Source organism: Manacus vitellinus, unplaced genomic scaffold, assembly GCF_001715985.3.
Source record: "Manacus vitellinus isolate BGI_N305 unplaced genomic scaffold, ASM171598v3 scaffold_47_pilon, whole genome shotgun sequence".
NCBI classification, from domain to species: domain Eukaryota; kingdom Metazoa; phylum Chordata; class Aves; order Passeriformes; family Pipridae; genus Manacus; species Manacus vitellinus.
Window position 1 is genome coordinate 5,098,436 of NW_021940585.1, and position 8,617 is coordinate 5,107,052.

The 8,617-nt window shown below is 58.3% G+C and overlaps 1 protein-coding gene across 1 annotated transcript in view; it reads left to right on the top strand.

Annotated features, from left to right (window-relative positions):
* Positions 1–8,617, top strand: part of CCND3 (cyclin D3) — a 33,412-nt gene that overhangs the window by 23,345 nt on the left and 1,450 nt on the right. Inside the window, exons 2-4 of the mRNA XM_029962502.1 lie at positions 1,011–1,226; positions 6,863–7,022; positions 7,447–7,606. Of these exons, the coding sequence (XP_029818362.1) occupies positions 1,056–1,226; positions 6,863–7,022; positions 7,447–7,606 (491 nt within the window). The 5' untranslated portion in view covers positions 1,011–1,055. The remainder of the gene's footprint in view (positions 1–1,010; positions 1,227–6,862; positions 7,023–7,446; positions 7,607–8,617) is intronic.

Below are 8,617 nucleotides of genomic sequence, written 5' to 3' on the forward strand. Positions count from 1 at the left end.
ATCTCAGGGGGCTCTGCATGAGGTGGTCGCAGTGAAGAGTCTCGATAAAGAACGATTTGCAGAGGAGCGGTGAGGTCGGGATGGAGCTTCCCCCGTCCTCCAGCCCGGCGGCTGCTGCAGGGAAGCTCCGTCAAAAGAAATAACGAACATTTGCTTTTTAAAGGGGCTTTTTTCCCCCCCCTCTCCTGTTATTTTGTTTCTGCCGTTCCCTTTACGAGAAGGGTGTTAAATAAATGCTGCTTTGGGACCTGTCCCTGTGAAGCCCTGAAGGGGTGACAAGCGGGTGACAAGTGGCAGTTGTCACACCCGTGTCGGTGTCGCCGGCGCTGGGGCAGCCGGGGCTGGGAGGAGGATGGTGTTTGCTGCAGAATGGGGAGAAACCGCAATGTTTTTATGGTCATGTTGAAAGAAGGAAGTTAAATATGACAAGTGTTTTGATACTGTTGGGAGATAAGGGCAGAGGGCTGAAATTTGGAGCTGCTGGATTCTGTGGCTGAGGGAGGAGGACTTTTGGACCCAGCATTGATTTGGGTGCTGCCACTGACTCTTCTTGTGTCTCTGGAGCACTCGAGGTGCAGTTGCCAGCAGTGGATCCTGCTCTGTTAAGTCTCCAGCTGGGGATATGCTGGAACTGCTCACTTTCTCCAGAGATCCCCAGTCCCCACGGGGCAGGAGGTGGCAGCTTTGCTGTCCAGCTGGCTGGAGACATCTCCAGCAGGGGAGATCAGAAACGGGGCCAAATCAGGCCGGTTTGGTCTCATTTGTGCACTCTTTCTAGCTGCACCTGAGTTCTGCTGCTTTCCCCAGGAAGCTGAAGTCTTGAGGCCTTGGGGAAGCTCCTTGCTGGTGTAACCCCAGGGATGTCACCAGAGTTAACACCTGGAGCTCATTCACCCCAGGCCTCCAGAGCCCTGGCAAGTGTGAAACACCAGAGGCTTTGGAGCTGCGGTGCAGGCAGGGGCTGGGGAGCCCTGCCTTTACTTTGTGTCTCTGCCCCTGGGTTTTGCCAGGTGTGTGAGGAGCAGAAGTGTGAGGAAGAGGTTTTCCCCCTGGCCATGAATTACGTGGATCGGTTCCTGTCGTCGGTGCCCGTGCAGAAGAATCGCCTGCAGCTGCTGGGGGCTGTGTGCATGCTGCTGGCCTCCAAGCTGAGAGAAACCATGCCCCTGACCGTGGAGAAGCTCTGCATTTACACAGACAACTCCATCACACCTCAGCAGCTCCTGGTAACCACCCTCTCCCTCCTCCCCAGCTCTTCTGCATCCTGCTGCCTGCCATCCCACCTGCCTCCCTGTCCCTGCTCTTCCTCCCATTCCCTCACCTCCCCCTGCATTCCAGCCTTCTCTCCTCCCTGTCCCTGCTCTTCCTCCCATTCCCTCACCTCCCCCTGCATTCCAGCCTTCTCTCCTCCCTGTCCTGCAGGGTGTGGTGCCTGTTGGTGGAGACCTTTCCACCTTCCCTGTTGTGGGGAGCAGAATTGTCCCCTCCAGGTGGTAGAGGAAGTTCCTTGTGCCTGCAGTGCTCGTTCCCAGCCCTGGACTGTCACCCTGGACTGTCACCCTGGACTGTCACCCTGGGCTCTCACCCTGGGCTGTCACCCTGCACGCTCAGGCAGAAGTTCAGTTCTGAGGCTTTGAGAGGCAAAGTGTTTTCGTGTCTGATAAAAGTTCAGAGATCCAAACCCCTTGATTTCCACTCCCCCAGTGCAGGAGGAAACTGGAGAGCCCCTTTTCTTGGGGCCTTCCATGCTGGTGGCTCAGGGCCCCGGGGAGGAAACGGTCACCTGGGCTGAGAACCATCCCTGGGGACCGTTTGCCCCGAGAATTTCTCAGGGTTACTCATCACCTTATTGAGTGTCTCTGTTTTTTTGGGGCTGGGCTGGGGTGATCTGAGTGTGATTTGTCCCCAAGGTGGGGAGTGAACCCACAAAACTTTCAGGTGTGAGCCGAGGGCAGTTCTGGTAACTGGGGAGCTCTGGTATGAACATGGTTTTTCCAAGTGCCAGTGAAAGGCTGGGGAAAATCCCCTCACCTCCATGACCCTGTAGTCATTGTGGGTGGTGATTATCTCAATTAGCACTCACGGGTGGGTGATTAATCGTGGGGAGGGGTGGGAATGCACAGAGGAAACAGTAGCAGTTGTTTCTTCCCTGGATGCTGAGTCCTGTCGACATCCCTGAGACAGGAGGGAGTCACAGCCAGTTCTGGTGGCTCCTGCAGCCCAGACCTCGGGTGGACACCTGGTGCCTGCATCCTGTGGTCCCAGGCATATTTCATTCTGATTTGTTTGGTGAATTCTTGGGCAGGATTTGCTGTTCCCAGTTGAATTTGGGACCTGTTTGCAGCAGGCTCCTCCCAAAGGAGAGTGGAGAGGTGCAGGTGGGGAGTGGGCAGAGCATGTGCAGCATCCCTGGAGACTCTCCTTCCCCCTCAGACTCCAGTGTTAATTCCTCCTTGCTCAGAGTCTTTCTTATTTCTTCCCCCGAGGTTTGTCAGCAGGAAGCTGTGGCCAGGCAGCACCACAATGTTCATCTTCCCTTCTCCCTCCTCCTGGGGTGGAGCTGGAGGAGGAAAGCACTGTCTGATGCCTGTTCTTCACTGCTGATCCTTCAGGTCTCAGTCCTGGGGTTCTCCCTCCCTGGATCCTGGGTTGCTCTCAGGAGGCACAGATGGATGGCTGGCACAGATCTCTTGGATCTCTCTGCTCCAGAATCAATTTGGAGTTGAGGTGGATGAAAATGGCTTCATTTTGAGGGTCAGAAGTCCTTTTTTGGGCTAGCCAGAGGTAGCTTTTCCAGGCAAATAGAATCCCTTTCCCACTCAGCAGTGCAGGGGTTTATTCTGGTCATCAAGGGCTGAGCAGAGGCATCAGGAGCCAGCCTGGCCCTTCCAGAGGGGACCTGAGGCCGTGGCACATCTCTGGGCAGGAGCTGCTCCACAGTCCATCACCTGGTGGGCAGCTTTCCCTGCCCACCACGATTTCCATGGATTTTAACCCTGTTTGGAGCACATCCCACTCCAGTCTCCCATTGTCCTCACTGCAGAGAGGGAGGGGAGGGAACATCTGAGGGCCTGTGAAGGGTTTGGGCTTTGGGACCTGCTGGAGTTAGTGCTGGATTACAACACCCAGGGGCTGCTCTTCCCCCTCTGTGCTAATCAGGGGATGTTGCTGCTCTTTCACAACCTCCCAGGGTGGGGAGGGGAAGGGGAGCTTCTTCAGCAAGGTCTGGACAATGGCTCATCCTGGCCTCTTCCCATGGGACGCTGCCATCCTGGACTCCAGGGGTGCTGGCTCACATTCCCAGCAGGTTTGCTTCCTTCTCCTGCTGGGATGCTTGGCACCAGCTCAGCAGCTGAGAAGGGACACACTTGAAACAAACTCTTGGGGAGGTTATTCTAGGGAGAAGGAAATGATGCAAGGAGGGACTTGTCCATTTGGAGGAAGTTGGATTTCCGTCAGGGGCATTATCTGACCTACCTTTCCTTTTTTTCTTTTTTTTTTCCTTTTTCTTTATCTTTTAATGAAGGCTTTTCTGGCCTGTGCAAGAGGGTGTTCAGCTGCTTGGGGAGAGCAGTTGTAAGTCACCTCCATCTGCCTGCTTTGCTCCTAATACGTTGGCTTGTCTTGGAAATCTTCAACCTAAAGGTCAATTTTGCCAACAGCAGGAATTTCCTGGCAAAGCCTGAGGAGGATGGAGCCTCCAGGCAGATGATGAGGGGAGCAGCAGTGGCCCTGAGGGCCACGAAGAGTGAAAATAAGAGAAGTAAGAGCTGGGTAGAGAAGGATGTTCACTTGTGGTTTTCCAGAAGACACTCTGGTGTTTCCCTGCTTTCCCTTCTGCTTGTGGCACAGGTGGGACAGACGGGGCCGTTTCTCCCTCTGGAGTTGGTCCCTTTGCCTTGACATCCAGGCTGGAACGTGCCCAGGGGATGGAAGCAGACCCTGTTTCCCATTTGCAAATGGACTTTGGAGGCTGCTCATTTCTGTAGCTGCTCTGGGGGTGGGTAACAGGCTGCTCTCTCCACCCTCTCTGTGAGTCACCTCGGGAGCACTGAGTGTGTCACCGGGGCTGTGACAGTGTCCCATGGTCCCTTCTCAGCTGCAGGGACAATCCAGCACAGCTCCCTTCCCTCCTGCTGCTCGGGGGGGTGGGCTCTGCTCCCAGATGGATTTCCAGGCTCCTGCAGGCACAGCGGGTGTGTGGGTGTTGGGAAGGCAGAGCTTGATGTGGCTGTCACTGCATGGCAGGGGGAGCTGCTGGGACTGGCACATCCCAGACAGTTTGCAGAGCTGGGAATGGAGTCAGGCAGTCCCTGCCTGTGGCTCGAGTCTGTCTGAGGGGGCAGTTTGGCTGCAGGACTTTGCTCACCTGCTCCGAGCAGGGGAGGCAGCAGGAATTCTGCTGTCCTGCCTTCTCTCCTGTCCCTCTGCTTTGGGATGCAGCCAGGAGGGATCAGACTTGCAGAGGGGAAGCTCTGCTCTGTGGTTTCCACCCCCTGAGATGCTGGCCAGGCACAGAGAGCCCTGCCCTGGGGGGGTCTTGCAGAAGGGGGTCTGATGCATTCCCAGTGCTGGGATGCTCCACGAGCAGTGCTGGGATGCTCCACGAGCAGTGCTGGCAGCTTTCAGCCCTTCCACGAGGAGGGTGAACTCTGCAGGCTGGAGAAACAAAGGGACATTTTCCACTTTTCTTCCTCTCTTTCATTACCCGGGCAGGGACTGATTGAACGAGGTGCAAAACAAAATGCCAGGAAGAGGATGTTTGTTCCATCAGCAAACCTGCCTGTCCTGTCCCTCGCTGCTTTTGTTCTGCTCCTTCCACAGATAAAGTGATTCAGAGGTTCTGACACGGATCTGAGGGCGGGCAGTCCCCAGGGTTAGCAGGAGAGAAGCGAGGAGCAGGGTGGTTTGGCAGGAGAGAGGCTTCCCTGAGCTAAATCCTGTGAGCTGGTGACAGTCCTTGGCGCCGGGCGCCTTCAGCTGCCGGCCTGGAGCCGGCGGGGCCCTGGGATCAGCCTCTTGGAACAGCCAGGGCTCGGGGGTGATGGTGAGGAACCTGTGTCTGCAAAAGAGCTGCTGTGGTGCCTTGCAGAGGGACAGGCTGTCCCGGATCAGTCCGTGTCCCGGGTGAGGGCTCGTGGCTGAGCTGCACCTGGATCTGGATCCTTGGGACAATATCCCAACAGGAACAGGCTCTGCCACTCCAGAGAGGGTGTTGTGTGTCAGGGACATGTTGGGGTGCAGCTCTGGGAGGACAGGCAGGAGTGATGATGGGCTGTGTCCCCTCTGCTCTGAGCTCCCCTCTCAGACTCCGAGATCCCTTTGGGATTTGCTGGTTGTGAGGAGGGATTTCCAGGTCCTCCTGACCTCCCTGGGCCTGGGCTGTGCTCCCAGCTCAGGGCAGTGACTGCCAAAGGTGTCAGCTGTGTCCTGTGTCCCTTCCCAGGGAACTGGGCTGATGCAGGAGGAGGCATCCAGCTCTCCCAACCCTCTGGAGCCCTTGGAGGCTCCAGGTGAGCGACAGGCACAGAGCTCTCCATTCCCAGTGGCTCTTTCCTGTGTGGCTGCAATTTAACCAGTGTCCAGCACCCACTTTGATCCCTGTGGGTCCCTTCCCACTCAGGATATTCTAAACCTCTGTTTCCTTCTTTTCCCAAGCCTGATCTCTCCCCTTTGCTCCAATCCCACCTCAAACCAGGCACTCCGTGACCTGTGCTGGGATCCTCAGGCTCTGGAGCTCTTTGCAAGGTTTCTTCTTGCTTTTATCCTTTGGATTTGGCTGAAAACTCCAGCAGGCCTGGCAGGCTGGCCATCCATATGGGAGGTGGGAGCCTGTGGAGGCGAGGAATGGCTTCCTGGGTGGAAAAGTGCAGGCTGTGAAGTGGCAACCAGCACACAGGACCTCAGGGAGGGAGTTTGGAGCAGGTTGAGCAATGCTGCTCATTTAGGCAACTCAAAGCTGGTTTGCTGTGTAAGGAGAAAGAGGGGGTTTGCAAAGAAAGGAGAAAATGAAGGTCTGACCTTGTGTACACCCTGGCTGGGTGCTGGCCCTGGGACCTGCTGGGTGCTGGCTCTGCCAAGGGCTGCTCCAGGGCTGCCCTGCACTGTGTGTCCATGCCAGGGCTGATGCCAGGGCTGGCAGAGCCAGGAGAGGCTCAGCAGGTGCCTGGAGCAGCCAGAGCTCCAGCTCAAACCCATGCAGGGCACCCAGCCTTGCCACCATCTGCTCCCCAGCTCACAGCCAGCACTGACTGGCCCGTGGAGATGCCACAGAAGTCCCTGTTGGGTGCCTGGAGGGGGCACCTCAGCTGGGATGGAGATGTTGGCAGTCACTGGGAAGCATCAGTAGCCCTTGGCTGTATGTTGGTGGCAGAGGTGGGAGCTGGTGTGGCTGTTCAGTGCCTCTTGCTCTGCTGAGCACAGCTGAAGGCTCTCTTGGTGGAGAAGAGGTGGGATGAGTAGGGGAAGTTCTGCCAAAATGCTGCATTCCCAGCCTGGGACCCCCATTCCCAGCCCCCGAGCTCTGTTCCCTTTGCTGTAACAGGGATACCCTGGGCTGAACTCTTCTGGGAGCCTGGACATCAGCCTGTCCCCTTGGGAGTGGAGAAGGGATGTGGAAATGCTGTGCCTGCTGCCTGTGCCCTGGTGTTCCCTCGGGGGCTGCAGCAGCAGTGGGACCAGAGAGGGGTGTCAGTGGCTGATCCCTCTGCTCCCTGGAAAGGAGAAACCACATTTATTGCTTCCTCTTCTGAGCTGTGCTCCCAGCCCTGCAGCTGGAATTGTGCCACAGGCTGGGCACAGAGTGGGGACAGTCCCTCTTCCCGCCCTGCTCCCTCACACCCCGTCTGTCCTCCCTCTGCAGCACTGGGAGCTTCTGGTCCTGGAGAAGCTGAAGTGGGACCTGGTGTCAGTGATAGCCAACGATTTCCTGCCCCACATCCTGCACCGCCTCCCGCTGCCCCCGGACAACGTGGAGCTGGTGAAGAAACACGCCCAGACCTTCATCGCCCTGTGTGCCACAGGTGGGTGCTGCCTCGCCAGGGCTGCTCTCCCCTGCCCTTCTGGGGAGCTGAGTGCCTGCCTGCATTCCAGTCAGAGCCGTTCCAGGTGGGATAATGGCCTTGGGTGCCTGAGAGGTGCCAGGAAAGCAGAGCTGTGTGCCAGCCCCTTGCTGTGCCCGTGGGAGGGTGTCTGGGCCTGAATCCGAGCTTTTCGCAGCCTCTCCCTCAGTCTCCAGTGCCCCCTCATCTCAGCACTTCTGGAGCTGTTGCTCTGTGGAGCTGTTGCTCAGCCTGTTTTCTTTTCCTTCACCCCGTTTCTCCCTCCTAAGCTGCAGAGACCCCTCTGTCAGCCCCTCTCGAGTTTTCCGGGGAAATCACGATCCCAAGCGCCGTGTGCACACTCACTAAGGGCCCCTCTCTGCCCCGTGTCCCTGTGCTGCTGCAGACTCCACGTTTGTGATGTACCCCCCGTCCATGATCGCCACGGGCAGCATTGGAGCAGCGATCCACGGGCTGAGCGTGTCCGTGAGCGACGAGGCCGTGACGGAGCTGCTGGCCGGGATCACGGGCACCGACGTGGTGAGTGGGCACAGGGAGCAGCTGCTGCAGCTGCTGGGAGCCCTCCCTCTCCTGCTGCTCCTTCTGAGAGGGAGAGCTTTTCCATGGAGGGTGGCAGAGCGCTGGGACGGGGGAGGTGTGCAGTCTCACTCTCTGGAAACGTCCCAAACCCACCCGGATACGTCCCTGTGTCACCTCCAGGTGACCCTGCCTTGGCAGGGGGGTGGGACTGGGTGGACTCCAGAGGACCCTTCCAACCCAAACTGGTCTGTGAGTCTTTGCAATTGGGCTGTTGATGATGGTGCTGACCCTGGTCTGAGGAGAGCCACGGAAAGAGAGAGCGTCCCTAAAACAGCCTCCTCCGGCAGCCCCGTGGCCACAGTGGCTCCTGCCTGGGCAGGGCAGGGTGGGCTGGGCAGCCTTTGAAATGCCACACAAAGGGCAGCGTCTGTTCCCTGCATGGGCAGGTGTTGGCAGGATCGGGTTGACGGGGTGGGAAGGGGCAGAGGGAGGCTCCGGGCTCGGCATCTGCTCCCCTCTGCGGTGTCTGGTTGCAGGTGCCCAGGCTGGGAGGGAAGGGGGGCATCTGCCAGCCCCTGCACTGCCCTTGGAGAAGGGAAGGAGGATCCTGTTGGGCTCCCCAGGTTGCTCCTGCTGCAGCAATGGGGAGCTTTCCCTCTGCCAGGGCCCCCTTTGATCTCTCCTCCTGCTGCAGGGTCGGTTACAGTCCCCTGGCAGGGCAGGGCTGGGCTGGGCTGGGCCGGGCTGGGGGGGTTCCACGGGCCTTTGTCCGGGCAGGAGGACGGGCGGGAGGCTCCCGAGCCGCCTGTGCCGATGGAATGGTTTTGTTTTCAGGAGAATCAGTGCAGCCACCTGCTCACAAGCTGCTGTGGGCACGGGGCAGGGGCTGCAACCTGCTCCAGGTCAGGGCTGGGGGGGGAACAGGTGGGAAGCAGGGAGGGAACCGAAATGGAGCCGAAATGGAGCCCGGCACAGCCCTGCCACCCTCCCTCCCTCCCCAGGGCATCTGCTGTGCCCCCAGCAAACAGCCCCTGCCC